The 19,171-nt window shown below is 42.4% G+C and overlaps 1 protein-coding gene across 1 annotated transcript; it reads right to left on the bottom strand.

The window, feature by feature from the left end:
* Positions 1 to 3,716: 3,716 nt before the first annotated feature.
* On the bottom strand, positions 3,717 to 5,267 carry ANKRD34B (ankyrin repeat domain 34B). Its single transcript, XM_010312362.2, has one exon. It carries the CDS (start codon positions 5,265 to 5,267, stop codon positions 3,717 to 3,719), a length of 1,551 nt encoding a protein of 516 aa, XP_010310664.2.
* Between the last annotated feature and the right edge of the window lie 13,904 nt (positions 5,268 to 19,171).

Below are 19,171 nucleotides of genomic sequence, written 5' to 3'. Positions count from 1 at the left end.
CATCAAAATTAAGCACAAAATACTGGCAACACTACAGAAGAACTTCACTTCTCAAGACATTTGCCATTTTCCTGCTTTGAGCATTTTCTAAAATTAGTTTCCACTGAGGGAGCAGTACTCCCATATATGTAATTAATTTTAAAATCAATACAGCAGAAATCAAGATTTATACTTTCAGCAAAGATACCAGTTAGACTATCTGATCTTAGTTGATTTTTTTCCAAAAAAAGAATTTGTATTTTTTTAAAGATGTTTTTAGCTTCAAATATTTAACTTCATTGTGAGATTAAAAGACTACAAATTGTCATTTCCATTTATAATATCATAAAAACATTTGAAAAGTTTATTGTGTCTGTATGTTGTGTTCTTAGGGACCAATTTATACCCAGTGAATAACTTAATATTGACATATGTTCCACATAATTTTTCTGCCTTAAAAAGATTTCCACGTAATCCTTGTTTCTGCCTGGTATATGCAGATGCTGATCAAGCATCATCTCCTGAAGTAACATGCAGAACCTGAATGGAGCCAAATACTCCATCACCTTCACCATGTTTCCACCAGTACTTAGTAGCTCTTAAAATGTACACACCTTCACTTTTGGAACATTCTCATTTTTTGGATGCGTAATGTGCAAACTTGGGTGTTGTTTGTTGGGTTTTGGTTTTGGTTTTTTTCCTAACGTAGTGAACGCTTCTTGTTTGGGTATGTGCAGAGACTAGACTTTGCTAGCCCATCCAGAAATGACCAAGAGTCTTTCAGTGCTGGATAGTCCATCTCTAGTTAAAAAAAAAATGTTTAAAAATGTGACGGGTACTGATTACTCTTGAGCAATGAGAAACTAAACGAGTGTGACAATCATATGCAAGTAAGTCAAAGTGATAGCATAGCGCAGCTCGCTGTGGGCCTTCCCAGCTGCCACCAGAATGCTACGCATCCCAGGTTAGCAGAGCTGTGATGGGAGGAGGGCAAAGGACACCATGGCTTTCAATACCCATATTTTGTGGGGAATAATTAATTTTGTCAATTGTGATACAAATTTGCATCTTTGCTTATTCTAGCTACCTTTGAGAATCAACGGTGAGTTTGTCTGCCTTCTAGCACTCGTCACTAGAGATTGGAGAGATTTTGTCTCAAAACTGATTTCAAGATTTAAATTTGAAGTTTTAGGTCAGCACTTGATATATAACTCTGTTGTGTAGAGATGTAAACCATACGCCTTTACTTTCCAGATCTCAAGTGTTCCCTTCTTCAAAATACACATACTAGGAACTGTTAGACATTTTTATATTTTTACATAAAAAGGTATTTACAGGACTGTATGTTTCATCCACTTGAAATTGTCTTGTACTAACACCACGGCTAAATAACATTACATTTATTTGTTAGGCGTGAATTTTGACTGAAGCTGGAAGAAGGCAGATAGTACCCACTCTGTATTTTCAGAAAAAAGTATCTTGTTTCAGTATACAGAAATTCACATTATACAGACACAATTTCAATACAATTAATTTCTGTAAGTTATGACAGACCACATTCAATAATTATTAATCTTTAGAAGATGAGTTATAAAATGCTAAATGCAATATCAGCAATCGAGCATCTATGGAATATGCACAAAGACAAGGTAGATGTTTGGAATTGCAGAATACTAAATGGGAAGGAAAGATTTTAGATAGAGATACTTAAAAAATATGCAACAGCTTGGAAGCAAAGGAATGTTTCCCATCTGTAAGAAATTCAGTCCTTTGCTTAAAGTTAGGCAAACTGAGGACTTTAATCTCCTTGGTGAATATCATAGCTGTCAGATTGGGTTTTTAGGTCAGTATTTTGGGTTTGCATGGCAAGGTTTTGGTAGCGGGGGAGCTACAGGGATGGCTTCTGTGAGAAGCTGCTAGAAGCTTCCCCCACGTCTGACAGAGCCAATGCCAGCCGGCCCCAAGATGGACCCACTGCTGGCCAAGGCCGAGCCCATCAGTCACGGTGGTAGCGCCTCTGGGGTAACAGAAGGGGTTGGGGGGGAAGGCACAGTAGTTTCTGCAGCCAGAGAGAGGAGTGAGAAGATGTGAGAGAAACAACTTTGCAGACACCAAGCTAAATGAAGAAGGAGGGGGAAGGAGGTGCTCCAGGCACTAGAGCAGAGATGCCCCTGGAGAAGACCATGGTGAGGCCAGCTGTCCACCTGCAGCCCATGGAGGCTGATGGTGGAGCAGAGGTTCCACCTGCAGCCTATGGAGGTCCATGGTGGAGCAGACAGCTACCTACAGCCCATGGAGGACCCCAGGCCGGAGCAGGTGGAGACACCTGAAGGAGGCTGTGACCCTGTGGGAAGCCCACGCTGGAGCAGGCTCCTGGCAGGCCCTGTGACCCCGTGGAGAGAGGAGCCCACGGCGGAGCAGGTTTGCTGGCAGGACTTGTGACCCCGTGGGGGACCCACGCGGGAGCAGTCTGTTCCTGAAGGACTGCAGCCCGTGGGAGGGCCCCACGCTGGAGCAGTTGGTGAAGAACTGCAGCCCGTGGGAAGGCCTCCCGCTGGAGCAGGTGGTGGAGGACTGTCTCCCGTGGGAGGGCCCCCAGGCTGGAGCAGGGGCCGAGTGTGAGGAGTCCTCCCCCTGAGGAGGAAGGAGCGGCAGAGACAGCGTGTGAGGAACTGACCCCAACCCCCATTGCCCGTCCCCCTGTGCCGCTGCCAGGGAGGAGGGAGAGAAATGGGGAGTGAAGTTGGGCCGGGCAGGAGGGGAGGAGGATGAGGTTTAAGCTTTGGCTGTATTTCTCATTGCTCTGCTCTGATTTGCTCAGTCATAAATTAGATGAATTTTTTTTTCCTGAGTCTGGTTTGCCTGTGACAGTAACTGGCGAGTGATCTCTCCCTGCCCTTATCTCAACCCACCAGCCTCTCGTGATATTTTCTCCCCCCGCCCAGCTGAGGAGGGCAGTGACAGAGCGGCTTTGGGGGCACCTGGCCTCCAGCCTGGGTCAGCCCACCGGTCTGAGCAGGAGGACAGAGCTCTTCCTTATTCCCAAGCATGTGTGTCCTTGCTGATCAAGACAACATTTGGATGTATCCTGTCTTGAAAAGAAACCCAGGCTTGTGACTAAGCAGAAAGATCCGTTTTTTGGGGAGTTTGGAACCACATAAAGTAACAGACCCTAGTTCAGATACAGCCCCTGCCTCCCCCCGCCCTTCTTCTTTTTAAATGAGCAGATTCCAGCAATCCAATAGCCTGAGAAGCCCAAGTTGATTGACATGCCTAATTGTCAGTGCAAGCAGAGTTTGGTCATTTTACATGCGATTATTCAGGACTTCTTGCTCGCTGCACTGGCTTCTTGACTTGGCTCCCAGGCATCGTGTGCTGAACTTGAGCTCTCCAGCGCTCTGTGCATCACACTGACTTCCAGTGGGCAGCCAGGTGGCTAAAGAAAGCTCACAGTCTTTAGCTGGAATTCCCTGGGCAGAGCTATGCGTGCAACGCAGCTCTGCAATGTGAATATGAAAACATTATGAAAACAATATGCCACATATTCCTCAGTTTGCAGAAAGTAGCATCATTAGTTCAGTGTATCTTTTAATGTAGTCTCTAAGCTATTTAACTCATTCCAAGGCAGAGCGCCTTACATTACAGAACTGCTATCTTTTGTGGTATGTATAATTACAGTTAGGTAGTGCAGTGAATATGTACATATTGTAACAGTTTTTTTACCTTTTAATCCCCTGTTAAAAATTCATTAATTGCTTAATCTGCTCACTCTGTAATGACTGCCTCCTTAGTAAGGTTTTCTTATTTTCGGTCTCCCTAGGGAAGGCAGGTGCTGCTGGTACCAAGTGTTTTTGTCCGCAAGAAATCATCCCAGAAGCCCTGTTCATGAGAGCAGTATCTGTAATTGGGGGGTAAGGATTCACATTCAGTGGTGGAAGAAAACCTGGTCTTGTCTGAGCAGCTTGATCCAACAACAAGGCTCCTGAATCCCATCTTTCTAGCAAAGGTTGATTTCTCCTGCTTGAAGTAACAAGAGGCATGCTCTCCACTTCTTCTCTAGAACTTGGTAACAAAGAGTGAGATGGAGAAAGAATCTTTTTCTTTCCTATCACTGACTTACTGTCTTCTGCAGCAGCAGGACTTAGACTGGTAGTTAACTGAGAATCAGAGCTGCAGTGATTTGCTCCTAAATTTGTCTTCTGGATAATACTTCTGATGTTTGAAAGAAAGCTGATTTGTCCCGAACTGGCATCCTTACCCTCAGGAATCCCACTGGAGTTATATTCCTCTTCAGCATAAGGAGTCTGGTAGTTTTTCTCATTATCTGATAATTTCCTTGATCCAGTTTGATCAAGGGTTTTCAATAAATGAGGAGTGTCTTTTATGTCAATACTTTGGTGCCTGGTGATGAATCTGTTTGATGAGCCAAGGCCACTGATATTAAAAGAGACCTCTTCTTCTTCTGGAGTAACAGCCTGAAGTTCTTGTAAAGAGGCAATTTTATCCTGGTGAAACATTGACAGAGAGCTCTTTACCCAAGGCTCAGAGTGTAGCCACTGCACTCGTGCCATCTGAGACCCTACTTTTCTTGAGCTGGATTTTCTCATTGGTGAAACTGTTTGAGATGAGTTGTCCACCCTTCTGGATCTAGGAGGATCCAGCTCTTTAAAGCTGAAGAATGCTTTTTTAGTTTCATTTGGACTTGCATCGGGGGATAGAGATGTTTTCAATTCTATTTCCGATGGGGAAGTGCAAGCAACTGGGGAACAGCATTCCTCGAAGTCTTCAGGAGGCATGTTTAAGTACTGCTTTGTTTTCAGCCTCCCCGACAGGGACTTGTGTACTGTGATGATGATGACTTCTTTTCCTTGCTCCCTGCAGGCATTAAGAAGGACTTCCAGGGTCTCTCTGTCTTCGGAGTTTATTGCATACACAAGCGCAGAGCAATTGGAGTGATCTTGCAGGCTTGGGTCAGCTCCCTTGCTCAGTAGCAGAGATACCACTTCAGGGCCTGCTTTTTCCATACAAGCATGCATCAAGGCTGTCTTTCCAGATTTGTCCTGTATATTCGGATCAGCTTTGTTTTCCAATAGGTATTTAACTATTTTTTCCTTGCTGGCACTCTGGGCATCCACATGTTTTGTCCTACAAGCAACCATTAAAGGGGTTTCACCTCTGTCATTGCTCTCGTTGATGTAGGCACCACCCTCTACCAACAGTCTGGTGAGACGAAGGCGGCATTGGTAGACCGCTCTTATCAGGGAAATCCCTTCCGGTGTTTCGGTCATCGCACTTGTCTCACACACACCTTCCTAGTGGCTGGAAAGAACAAGTGGTTTTCAGAGACAGCAAAGAGCTCTACATCCCAAAAAGAAATAGAAAAAAGAGGATTTAACTGTATGAATTGCTCCAGTAAATACTCCAGTACTTTGTGAAAAGAGTATGAAGAGAAGGGGAGGGGGAAAAAGAAAAAAAAAAACTAATTCCCACCTCCTAGACTTCAAGAAATGCATGGACAAATTTAAAATAATATTTGGGTATAATTATATCATTTATAAATGCTTAAAGTATGGCTGTCACTTTTTTTTTTTTACTTTTTTTTTTCTTTTCTGGACTGCTCTCCCTTTTGTTGCACTCTGCCAAATAAGCTGCAAAAAAAAGTTTAATTCTCTACACTTTAATGGATTTATACTGAGAACATCCAAGTGGCTGTGCTACAGTTGTACCACTCCTGATTTGCATCAGTGCAAGAAACAAGAACTGAACAAATCCTGCAGCATTTTTTTCAGTGATGTGAGACACTGTGTCACATTCACTTATTCTTCCTCATAAAACGACAATGCTAAATGTCTAGAAATTAATGGGAAAAAATTCATGGGTCCTAATAAACAAGAAAAGCAAGCATAATAATTTTTTTTTATCTAAGAAGAAACTCTTAAGTGGCTGGAACATAAATGTTAATGTCTTTTGTAAAAGTAATTACATTTGTGGAAGTACGCTACCTTCTTTATGCTGCTTTGAAAACATTCTAGTCTGAGTAAAATGCATAAGCAAAGTGATACACAGCCTGCCCCACTCCTCTTGGGGATGAGCGGGCTGAAAGGAGTCCAGTACCTGGGCAGACAGTATCAGCTCTAAAACAAAACAAATGTTTGATAGCACCAAAGAAAATCTAGAGGTTTCATTAAAAAAAAAAAAAAAAAAATTGAGAGCTTAATGTGGTATAAATAATGAAAGGTCTTGTATGAATGTACATCTGCATACATGCAAATAATCCAATTAAATTACTTTTATTTATGTCTTTCATGTGTTTGCTTACCCAAGTGTAGGGAAAACCTTTAGAGAAAAAAAAAAATCAATAATTAACAGTTTACAAAGCAATACAATTCCAAGACAAGATTATGCATGGATATGAAAATTATGTTTGTTCATTTATAGTATATTTCTAGAGAAAGAAAAATGTTTAATTAGTTTAACTGCAAAGGAAAATAACAGAGACTCATTTTTATTTACCGTTGAAAGTGCTAGTAATGTTCTGGTGAATGACTGAAGAGCAGTAATATCACTCTGTTTTTCTTCAATATTGGATCTTCACTTTGAATTCCAAAATCAAAGGACGATATCAATGTAGTTTGTTCCAAAAGTTGAACAAACAAACAAACAGTCAGCTGAAATACACATGACATTTTTTTATCACCGATTTCCTCCCTCCACCATTTATTTCACTCCATAGTATTGTGCTCTGCAGCTACAGGTGCTTTTGCTCAACAGAGACATTCAGTGGCTTACCAATCACAACGAGAACAATTAATACATGCAATGTGTTAAGTATTTAACTATTATGCAATAGAGTTTGTTTTCGGTAACATGGTGTAATAATGGTCATGCATAGCATGTGTTTGGGTAAGACACCTCACCACACTTAGTATGTCGGGGGGGGGGGGGGAGGGGGAACCACAAAAAAAGCACCCCAAAAAACAAAACAAAAAAACCCCCACAAAACCAAGAGACAAATGCATGAGATGAAACAGTTCACCTTCGGTAGCATTTATTTCTGGGTGTACGACCCTCACAAAGACTGCTCATTTTGTATCTATGACTATAGTCCTGTTCTGAGAAATTAAGGGAGGATGACAGAAGGCCAGAACTTCTCTGTCCAAGTAAACACCCCACTTCTGATCACTGGTGAGAATGAGGACACTGCTATGGTACTATCATCTCCTTTTGACTGGTTGTTGGGGTTTTTTTTCCCCCTCTGTCTTGATAAATAATTTTTAAAATGTACTTGCGTTGAAATTACTTTAAGGATTCATTGCATTATACTGAAAATACATGATTCAGTAGTGTCTATCTCAGCTTTCACTGATGTGCAAATTATTATTATGAAATAGGTATTTTTGACAAGTAATATATTCAAGATTATTATCAAGTCTTTTATAAAAAAGTATCCAATTAATTTGTGCATTTAGGTTTCCAGAAACAAACTAAAGAGAAATATATATTAGATAGCACACATACTGGAATTATGCTTGCGTTGTCCCTTGTTTTTGACCTACCTGGAAGTCATCGGTGATTTTACATTTCTTTCATATTTACCTAAATGTCTTCTGACACTTAACTGCTTGCTTTACTAAAGTGATGGCATATAGCACTTATTACACAAGTCTTTTCATCTGTAGAAATAACTTTTGTGGCCAAAAGAATGTTAAATATTAGGCATAGAAAGAGAAGAATGCTACTCGAAGTCATGCAGCAGGTCAACAGTAGAAATGGGACTGTTTTTCTGACATCTGATTAAATGCCTCCAATTGCTTAAATTCACCGTCTCTGTAGACTTTTCCAGGACTATTAACATAAGTGAGGGTGTAAGAAAGCTAGTCTGTTTGTAGTAGACTGTGTAGCCAGGATGTTGTCTGAACATAATCTGGAGAAAGCCCAAGATGCTTTAGTGCAGGCAGGTCAGCAGTTCCATTGTGCCTGAGATCTTGCCAGGGGCTGCAGGTATTAATAAATTTAATTTCATAATCCCAGCTAATCATTATATCTGCAGGCTGGGACTGTCAGGTTTGCAAAGCAGGCTGGCTAATCCCTGAAAGAAGGGGCACAGGAACCAGCGCTGCTAAGGTCCAGCCACGTTATTTATAGGTTGATCTACAATTTGCACTGCAAAGGAAAAGACAGCAGCGTAAGGGCAAAGGAAAGCAGAGAAAGAAATAGAAAGCGGGGAATAAAATTCCACAAATACTTCAGAATCAGATACAATATCATTAAAAGGAAGCGTTGCAGGTTTGTAACTGGAACGATACTACGCAGAATACGTTCCTGAACGCTGGATAAAGATAGCCATGATTTCATCTGGAGAATCTGTCAATTACAGGAGAACGTGCTCGAGGCTGCATCGTCCTAAAATTGCCACTGTGGGAACAAAGTGCAGCTGAACTTTCCTAAGACCCACACTTACAATGGCTCAGTGGAAATACACGTGCCACAGCTCAGCTGGGTACAACCTGCTTAAAAAACCCCACAGCTAGCTAAGTGAAAGACCACTTTGAAGTGAAAGACCACAGTTAAACAGATTCACTATACGAGTAATTTATTTGGCAATTCATCACAGAACAATACTGAACAGATTGGGATTATAAAACATTCCTAAATCTCAGTAACTGCAATGTCAGGACCACTACATGTGTTACTGAGATGCCAGGAGTGACACAACTGCTTTTCAGCTGTGGAGGTAAATTTGTGCCAAAATAGCAGTTTAGAGAATGAGGAACTGCACAACAAAATGTGTGACACTGAATTATGATCTGGTCTTTCAGATCATCCACAAACTTCTGGTGTTCTTGTACACATAATATTTGGGATAACACTCTTTCTGCCTAGGAAGAGCTTAATTTTATTTTCAAAAAGCAATGTTGTCCTGGAAAGTGCTCTGAGATGAAGTAGCACAAAGCACCTTGTAGTATGAAAATCAATTTTTGAAGCTGATGATGACTTATTTCCAAGAAGTAGACAGCTGCTGTTGTGGATTTGTGCTGGGTCCTGTCCTGAGGTCAGGCTGCCAAATGCAAGAGCGATAACCCGGAGTCTGATTCTGATGCAGGTCCTGCTACCATCATAGTGAGAAAAGCCACTAAACCTTAAGAACTTTAGCACTTCTTCCTCCAACCCTTGCTTTCCGATTTATAAAAGCTTTTAATTACTAGGAGAAAGTCTCTCAGTGTTTTGTTACATCTAACACTGGAAATAATCACAAAATTGAGGCAGGGAAGCTCATCGATGTTATAATGTATAAACAAATGTAAACATAAATATAAACATTTTCACTAAGTAAAGGAGTGCTATGAATCAGAATTCTTGCAAGATACTCCTCGCTTTTTCAATGTCAAACCCAAATTTTCTGCCCTCCATGCCTCAGCACTCCCAGAGTTAGACAAATAAGCTCTCAGAGTAGTTTTTAGAGAGTCTAAAATCATTCCAGTAAAATTAAGTCATCGATTCTCATCACTGAAAAAAAGATGTGCTTACACACTTGAAAGGCATCAACCTTTATTTTTGTGATTCTTCATATCGACATTAGCCCTGTAAATTCTCTCTGTCAGTATATCAAGAACTCTTTATTTCCTACACTGTCATAAACACGTTAAAATGTATCACATGTGAAAGCAACTTTTGAATTTAAAAAAATACCATTGTAACACAGCCAACGGGGTGTGTGTGTCTCCCCCCCCCCCCCCCCCCCCCCCCGCCATCCCTCCTCCCCCCCGAAAGTTGCCAGAGTCAAGTCCAGTTTCAGAAACCTAGCCTAACCCATCCTGTAAAGTGCAGCTTCCCGTAGAGAAGCACCTGTCTCTTTAGCCTTGCTGATGTCCAAGTTTAACTACAGGACAGCCAGGATCTGTATGTTTCTCACCTGTCTTCTCACTTAGGAGATCCCGCGTTTGTGCTTTTGAAGTTTGAAAAGCTCCAGTCAGCTCATTAAGTACCTTTTTCCTATCACAGCATTTTCGTCTTATTCTTTATTAATTGGAGGTGTTCCCTATGGTAAGAGTTGCTGCCAGGGAGTGTTCGGGGCAGCGCTGTGAGCACTCGGAAAGTTTTTACCGGGGCTCTACATTAACGTCCATGTTGTTGCTCACTCCCGTTCCTCAGCATCCTGACTTGTAACCTAACGGCTCTAACGTTTTTCCTGAGGGAGAGCTGGAAAAAACACAGGGGCAGGCAACTTCTCTACAGAGAAGTTACAGAGACTACACCTGAAAGATGTAAACGCAGGTTAGAAGAGTAGAATGTTAAAGGCTGTTCCCTTAAAAAAAAAAAAAAACAAAAACAAACAAACAAAAAACGACAAAACAAAACAAAAAACACAAAACCAAAAAAAAAAAAAAAAACCCACCGAGAAGGAAAGGAGCGGTGTTTGAACTGGGAAGAGCCTGAGAGAATCATTTTGCAAGACAAACATCCCGGGTACAGACTTTCAGTCACCGACCTGAACCCTTCCTCACCATTCCGGTCACTCTAACATGCTATAAAACATTTAAAAAAAAAAAAAAAAAAAAAAAACCAAACCCACACAAACTCAAAAAAAAAAAAAAACCCAAACCCCAACCACAAACCCAAAACCGCGCCATCCCCTTCGTGTGGGGGAAAGGGTGAAGACCAGGCGACGCCGCACCGGGCAGAGGTGTCCGGGGAGAAGGAGGGGAGCGCTTTTACCTGTCGCCGCCGGCAGCGCCTGCTCCTCCCGCATCACCGCCCGCCGGGCGGGAAGGAACGCACCTGCAGCTCCTCGGGCAGCTCTCGGTGAGGAGACCGATCTGCCAGCCCGCACGGTATTCCCGCGCCGAGCTAAGAAACAGCCCCGCCAACAGGCGGGCACACCGGCAGAGTGTGGAAGTTCAGATCGTGCCGTCCACTGAGAGCAAACGACCGATCGGCTCGGGAGGCACCGGTCCGGCCGCCGGAGAGCGCGCTCTGAAGGAGACGGCAAGAAGTAGTGGGCTCACCGACAGCCCCCCGTCCCGCCCCAAACGACGCTGAGGGGAAGCGAGAAACCACCGCTCGGACCTCACCTGCGGGGCGGGGGTGAGCGTGGGCTGCACGGCCGGCCCCGGCCCGGTTTCCCGACGGCCCACGGGGGCGGAGCGGGCAGCGGGGGGCTTCCACCAGCGCCGGCGGGGCGGAGGCGGGAGCGGAGCTTGGCGGCCGCTACAGCCGCCCCCCTCGCCAGCTGCCGTCCCCTACACACGCACACCCACGCGCTCTTATCCCCGCACCCCCAAATCCACGCTCACGCCCCCTCATACCCGCACACTCACACAGCCTTACACCCGGCCTCTGCCGCGCACCTCCTCACCCCCACGTGCCCCCTCACCCCCGCATTCACTCACACCCCTCTCACCCCCTCACCCTTACACATCCTCACACCCCACCACCTCCACACCCTGACACATCCTCCCGCCCTCTCCCCTTTCCCACCCCCATCCCATGACACCTCCAGTCGTTTCCCTCCTGGTGAAGCGTGGCCACCAACCCCCATGGCAGAGACAACACCGAGTCCGGCTGTACTTACTCGTTTCCTTTACGTGTAGCGAACGGTGCAAATAACCCACCTAAGACCCTTCTTCACCATCCCACTGCTTCCTACCGCCCAGGGGCATGAATTTAATGGCATTAATAGCAATTAGAGGAAGGTGAGCTCGAAAAGATGCTTCCTTCAGGTGTACTCAAGTTTTAGTCTCCAATAATCCCCAGCTGCTTTGGATGGCAAAACTGCCAAAAGGAAGGGGGAAAAAAAAATTTAAAAAAAAAAAAAAAAAGAAAGGATTTGGGTCCTATCCGCTTGCAGGAGAACAAAGATGTCCTAGTGCTTCTTTGTTACTAAACAATCCTGAATCCATCCAGCTGGTTACATTTTCTTATTATGATTTTTTTCTTCTGCAGGAGTACTCATGGACCGTGCTGGAGATTAAGGGTCCCATGTCAGTATGGGATTCCCTGATATCATGGATTGTCTCTCTGCTGCCTGCTCCATGCCAGAAGCAATCTGGTTAAAGCTTGCCAGGAAAGGCATTTTCTTCTTTCTCAATACTTGACATTGCCCACCGACAAACAAACCTCACAGCAAATAAATGCCAGTTCCTGGAATTTTCTTGCATTGCAGGCAATTGAAAAATTTGTCCACAACATCACTTTATACAGATTTGTTTCCTGAGAAGTAGGTCACGTTGTATCTTCCAGAGTGGCTTGGAATCAGCCTCAGCACCCAACAAGCTTCAATAACAAAAATTTATTCCAACAAAGCCAAGGTGTATGTTTTTGACCATAAAATCAGAAAAAGTTTGCAAAATAAAAAAATCCTATCAAATACTAGAATCAATCTCTTCTTACAGCTGCCACGTAGCATTTCTCTGATGCTATTTAAGCTCCTTGGGTCCCATTATTTCTAAACTCATCATCTTATAGGACTTCTGTTCCTACTGGAGGTTTTCAGGTTACTACTAAAATCCTATGAAACTTCAAAGCATGGTGAAAGAAACTTCTTGATTTTCATGCAAGTTTAGGACACCTTCACAGAATCATAGAATGGTTGAGGTTGGAAGGGATCTGTGAAGGTCATCTGGTCCACCCCCCACCCCTATCCCACTCCCATCAACCAGGGTCATCTAGAGCCGCTTGCCCAGGACCGTGCCCAGACTTTTTTTTTAATGTCTCCACAACCTCTCCAGACTTCCTGTGCCAGTGCTTGGTCACCCTCACAGTGAAAAAGTGTTTCCTGATGTTCTGAGGGAATCACCTGTTTCAATTTGTGCCCATTGCCTCTTGTCCTGTCACTCCGCACTACTAGCAAGAGCCCAGCTCTGTCTTCTTTGCACCCTACCTTCTGATACTTGTATGCATCGATGAGATCCCCAAGCCTTCTCTTCTCCGGGCTAAGCAGTAGTAGCTTTTCCAGCCTCTCCTCATAGGAGAGCTGCTCCAGTCCCTTCATCATCTTCATGGCCCTTTGCTGGACCCTCTCCAGTACGTCCAAGTCTCTCTTGTACTGAGGAGCCCAGAACTGGACAGAGGACTCCAGGTGTGGTCTCACCAGTGCTGAGCAGAGGGGAAGGATCACCTCCCTTGACGTGCTGGTAATACTTTACCTAACGCAGCCCAGGCTATCGTTAGCCTTCTTTGCAGTAAGGGCACATTGCTGGCTCATGTTCAACTTGGTATCCACCAGGACACCAGATCCTTTACTGCAAAGCTGCTTTCCAGCTGGTGGCACCCCGGTGCCTGGGCTTGTTCTTCCTCAGGTGCAGGACTTTGCACTTCCCATTGAACTGCTTGAGGTTACCGTCAGCCTGTTCTCCAGCCTGCCCAGCTCCCTCTGGATGGCTGCATGACCCTCTCGTGTATCAGCCAGTCCTTCCAGTTTTGTGTCATCTGCAGACTTCCTGAGGGTACACTGCCTCGTCATTCAGATCATTAATGAAGATGTTAAACAGAACTGGAACCTGGGGTACACTGCTCATTACTGACATCTAAATACACTTCATGCCACTAATAACCACCCTCTGGGCCTGGTCATTAGCCAGTTTTCAACCCACCTCGCTGTCTGCTGATCCAGCCCATACATCAACAGCTTCTCTAAGAGGATCTCCTGGGAGACAATGTCAAAGGCCCTAATGAAGTCCAGGTAGACAATATCCACTGCTCTCCCCTCACCTACCAAGCTAGTCATTTCACTGTAGAAGGTCATCAGGTTGGTCAAGCCTAACTTTCCCTGACGAAGCCAAGCTGACTACTCCCAATCATTTTACTGTCTTGCTTAGCTGCTTGGTCCCCTCGCTGATGCTTATGGAGTATCCTTAAGCACACCTGCAAATGACAGGACTTCCTGGTGATATCACTGATATTCCAAGGATACTTTCTTGGAATGCTGATTCCCACAAAAGCACGCTGTAACAGTTCTACACAACATTTTGCGGAACTTTTCACTCCTTTTTTTCATGCTAATTTTTTGTGTTGGTAACATGCATATAATATAATAGACATGGGACCTGCAGCAACTGTCTCGTCTCCCTCGCAAACTCTGTTAATTGCAGGGGCTGTAGTGCCATTATCGTGCAAGGTTCCGTGCTCCTCTGTTTAAAAAGGCAGCTGCTGCCTCAAAAGACGTCTCAGTATATAATAAAAGGCAACAGGTGAACGCAGGAAACAAATAGGGGAGGTGAGGGCAAAGTGACAGCAAAACAATCCATCACGCTCGATGTAATAAGTAGCAGTCACAGGCCACTGGCATCTTTAGTGCTACAAAGGGCTTTTTTTAGGCATCATAGGAGAGAGAAGTTTCCAGGAGGAATATGAAGGAGATTTCTGCCGTTTTAAAAAGTGCATGACAGGATTGGTTAGATACCGGCATGACTAAGAGCTGGATGAATCGTATGAATAAGCCACTAAGACAAACAACATTCCAAGGGCAGGTTCTTCAGTTACTCTTTAACCTCGTCTTTCAAAAACTAAGTTGGGAGAATGTCCGCAGATGTTTTCTTTTCCGGCAGTGTGATTCTAATTATCTTTGTTTTCCTTTACTCCCTGCACCTCACCCACATTGTTAATGCTCGGTCTTTGCCGAACGGTCTCGGAAAGACATGTATATTGAACACCCACTCTTCAGGAAGGTTACTGCTCTTCTCAGACCTGTTGTTGTGTAAATTATATAAGATACAGAGGCGGTGTACACTTCCGTATGGTTCATCAATTCTGCTGCTGGAGCATCTTCGCTTCTGCTGTTTCTGCAGCTCTCACATACTTTCTTATTCTGCCTTCCGTCCTTGCCTGCATTGTACAGTTGCGCTTACGATAGCCAGCATAAATCTTTTACAAAAAAAGAAATGGATTGCACCAGTTCTTAAAGACCACTTTTAGGAAGATAATTAGTTTTATTTATAAATGTCACAATATTCTCCATTTTGGCTACTTTAAACTTCATATAAAAACAACCGTTGGTACCAATAAGTTAATTTTTATGTTAACAGTGAAGGATGGTTGAAAACCAGAGTAGGGGATACATCAATGCAGTGCAAACTTTATTCTGAAATACAAAAGATATTTGCATATGCACATAGTATATTGGTTTATCATACTTCCTGGTATCCCTCTCAGGATCTCTATCAACCCAGTCCTCTCGTATATTTCACTGTCAGTTGGGCTAGCTAGATATGTACCATGGGAAAGTTTTATGGTCACAGAATACTAATAATAATTGTAATTGACTAAAATGTTGCACTGCACTGATTCTTGATAAACTTTTGTCCAAATATGGGCAGACAGAGAGTAAAACTAAAGAAACATACTTAGCTTTCTGGTAGCCAGCTCAACATGGGGCTGGAAGCCCAGAGCTGGACTGCAGCCCAGGAGCCTTGTTTCGGGAAGGTGGTTTCAGAGCTTAAACCCCTGGTTTTGCAGCTGGGAGTCCAGGGGCACCTGAGAGCCCTGCCTCTCCTGGCACTGCCAGGGTTTCTGAGCGCTACTGTCCACAGCAGGGCACGTTCCTGGATTCCCCGGGGATCCTGGGAACTAAGTTAGCTGCTCCATTTTGGTTAGGGGGGGGGGGGGGGGGGAATAACTGATTTGATCTGAAACAAAACTTTCTTCAGATTTTGCTTTCCATGGGAAATTGTAAACACTTTGGTAGTCTATATGGTACTGACCAGCCTTAGCCTACACTAGCAAAAACTGATTCAAATGAGGAAGGAGCCATGATTGCTTACTATACATAATTATTTTTATATTAATTCATCAGTGTATAAATTGTTGAACATGGTATAATGTAATATAAGTCATTCTAGTCATTCTATTACTTTATTATGTATAGATCCGTAGAATTTTTTTCAAAACTGTGAATAAATGGAAAAATACAAAAGCATAACTAACTTTGTTTAGCTGTGGTGACTGAATCCCCTCTCCCCACAAAATTAACGTTGTTAAATACTAATATGGTACCTTAAGAAAACATTTTAAAACATTGTGTATAGAGGCAGATGTTTACCATGCTAGAACTGTTTGCTGAAACAAATACAATAACACATTGTAAACAGCAGTGTTTCTTAAAAATACTTTTATTAAATGTAACAGGTACAGCTGCTTGCTTGTTTAAAATAATGAAGTGAAATTATGCTGGTGATCTAGAGGCATCACCAAAGAGGTCTAAAAGAGACCTGTAGGCAGAGTACGGAGAAGCGCTATGTTTTGTTTTGAAAATAATAAGCAAAGACAAACAAAAGAAATTAGGACTCCATTAAGAGTCTCACAAAAAGCCACAACTCTACATGCAGTATAAGATCTAGAGTAACATTTTATTGGCTTGTTTACTTGGAAATTCTGACTTTGATGCATATTGCGCTGTCTTTGCTAACGTACTCTATGGAGTTGATCGCATCAGGTAAGAGTGCTGAGACAGGTTTGTTTGACATTTAGTCAGGTGTTACCCCTTTGGCTTCAGAGAGGGAATGCCAAAGTCAAGTTTTATCCTGATTTCTTTCAGGCATGTTTTAATTATCTAGTTATGACATGGAGTCTTCTTTCTCAAACAATATGCTCTCTGAAGTGTTTGGTCTATTTTTGCTAATTATTTCAATTAAAAAATTGACTGTGCGTGGGAATTGCTATTGTGGTATTTGCAGGAATAATTATGACTGGTGACAGAACAGCAGTTCTTCAAACAATTTTAGAGAAGATATTGCATTAAACCATCTTGTTCCATGGACACAACCATTTGTAATGCTGCAAAACACAAGTGCTAGTTTCGTTAAGTGTTGCCAATCAGCAGAGACTCATGGGATAACCCTTTTGCCAGTGTTTTTATTTCCTCTTGTGTGAATCAGGTATTACTAAGGTAGGAGGTGAGCATCCATAGCACTGATTCTTTCTCATAAATGTGTTCAGAGAAATTGCAAATACATTGTGAAAAAAGTGATTTTAAAATTATTTGACATGATAGTGTTAGGCATATTGGTAAAGCACGCTCTCTGCCATATAAGAGGAACTTTAGTCAATATAGTGATTCCTGATCACAACACTTGTTTTCCAATTAGGATGAAAAATCACATAATAGCTCAATACATCAGCTGCTACTTTCTCTGCTTACAGACTTGTTTGAAATTCATACACTAGCAATGGTCAATACCAGCTGAATATTTCATGCTACTGAGAAGAAAAACGTACACTCACAGTTTTGTTACAAAGCTTCTTTTTCTTCCCAAGAGTTTTTCTTATCTTTTTTTTTTTTTTTTTTTTTTTTTTTTTTGAGCAGGCCAAGCTGTTATTCTGCCATAACTTGAAAGATACAGATTTCCTTCGTATGAGGATATACTAAATAATACTAAATAATCATTACTTAGATTACATCAGAAAGTTGTCTGTACCCTTTGTACATTGTAGTAGTTTCTGAAGGAATCTGAATTACAGACTAGAAAAAAACCGTAGTGAATTGTGCAGTAAACAATGGTGTAACTGCTGGGTGACAAAAGGAACTTACATGACTCCATCTGAAAGAAAACCATAATTTGATGAAGGACGCCGAGATTCGATGCTCTGAAGAAATTAATTTTGACTGACTGAAATAGCAATGTGCACAAAAGTACTTAGTGAGTAAAGAACTCCAGAAGAGCAGATTGCCTTTTTGTATGATTAATGACTGAACAAACATGAGAAAAAATTAATTTAAAATTAATTAGGAAAATTAATTCTTTCTAAACTTAAGCATATTAAATTGATGAGGTATTTCACCCAGGACTCTCTTTAACCCTTCTGGACAAGATGAGGCATTGTGATCAGAACTCCCTTCTTGCACTTGTGAAAATGAAGCTCTCTTTCAAGCTGATTTCACAGGAAATAGTTTTCAGGAACTTTTTGTTGTGTTTAATAACCTCCTGATACACCATTGAAAAATTTAAAAGTTTCTGTAGTGCTCCTTGTTGCAACTGCATATTCTTCAGTGCAATTTAGAGATTGAGTTGGCCCAATCTATTTTAAGTTATTTACTCCCATAAAATATTTTATATTTTTCTCTTTTCTGTTTTTAATTACTTCAAGAATGGGAATGGACTGTAGGAACCCTGTGAGATGTTCCGCTCATGGCTTAGAGCAGGAACCCTCCAAACATGTGTTTTGGGGTCTGCAAGGTGTGCTTCTCTGTGGACCGTGTCCACAAACAGCTCATGTCAACTTATTCCAGGATTTAAAGCTGCTCACCGAGATCTAGATGAAGCAAGTGATGATATTACTGCTTCTGCTTGCTCACCACTGTCCATCACTAGGCATTACTGGACCCGTAGCTATATCGGTGGGAAGGATCACTTGAATTTTTCTATTTTCCTTTCAGGCAAACCCACTTTATTCAGCTGAAATCACTCTTCACTGGGTATTCAAATAACCCATCTGGCTCTGCTGGAAGTCCATTTGGCATAATCCCTCCAGCCAGCTGAGAGGTGGAGCAGGGATCTCCAGCAAAGGAGTGGTAATTCATCAACTAGTACAGCTGTCTGAAATGAGCATGAGTGTTCCCAGCAGGGTTTTGTGTAGAAAACTGAGTTCCAGGGAAGGATGAACATTAAAAGCATGTTACTTCTACACAGCAAACACCCTGTTTTTGTGCAAGTGTCCTTCTCAATTAAATCAATGACACAATCTATGGCTGAAGTGACTTCCATATAATGGCTTGTTTATTGAAAAAGATTCTTGGTATTGGGAGCTCATTAAACTGAACTGCTGAAGGAAAAGACATTGATTTAGGCTTCCATGACTAATGGTGTACTGTCCATTTCCTGTCCTATCAAGTTCTGCATTTACTTTTTTTCCCTGTCTTTTTTCATAGCAGACATATTTTAGCAAAATATTTAATTTCATACCTAAAGTTTTCCTTAACCAGGCAAATATATGGCCCGTTTTCAGGAAAAACACTTACTACCACTTAATCAGATATAAGACTTAAGAGCTCTCTATTTGAAATACTTATTTTTCTTGGTCAGAACGATTCTCTGAATTTCTGTAAATTTCCAATACGACAGGACAGCTGAAGAGATAAGAGAATTGAGAGGACCGCAGCTTAAGGACTGAAGGTCACACACAAATGCTGAAGCCAAGACCATTAAAAGATACAAGCAAAACAAGATTTACATGGTGATACAATCTACTTTATTAAACC

The sequence above is a fragment of the Balearica regulorum genome, chromosome Z, assembly GCF_011004875.1.
Source record: "Balearica regulorum gibbericeps isolate bBalReg1 chromosome Z, bBalReg1.pri, whole genome shotgun sequence".
NCBI classification, from domain to species: domain Eukaryota; kingdom Metazoa; phylum Chordata; class Aves; order Gruiformes; family Gruidae; genus Balearica; species Balearica regulorum.
This window is presented reverse-complemented; position numbering and strand designations above follow the sequence as displayed.

What these genes read in the sequence shown, in the direction of transcription:
- ANKRD34B (XM_010312362.2), bottom strand. Translation starts at nt 5,267, where the DNA reads ATGACCGAAACACCGGAAGGGATTTCCCTGATAAGAGCGGTCTACCAA.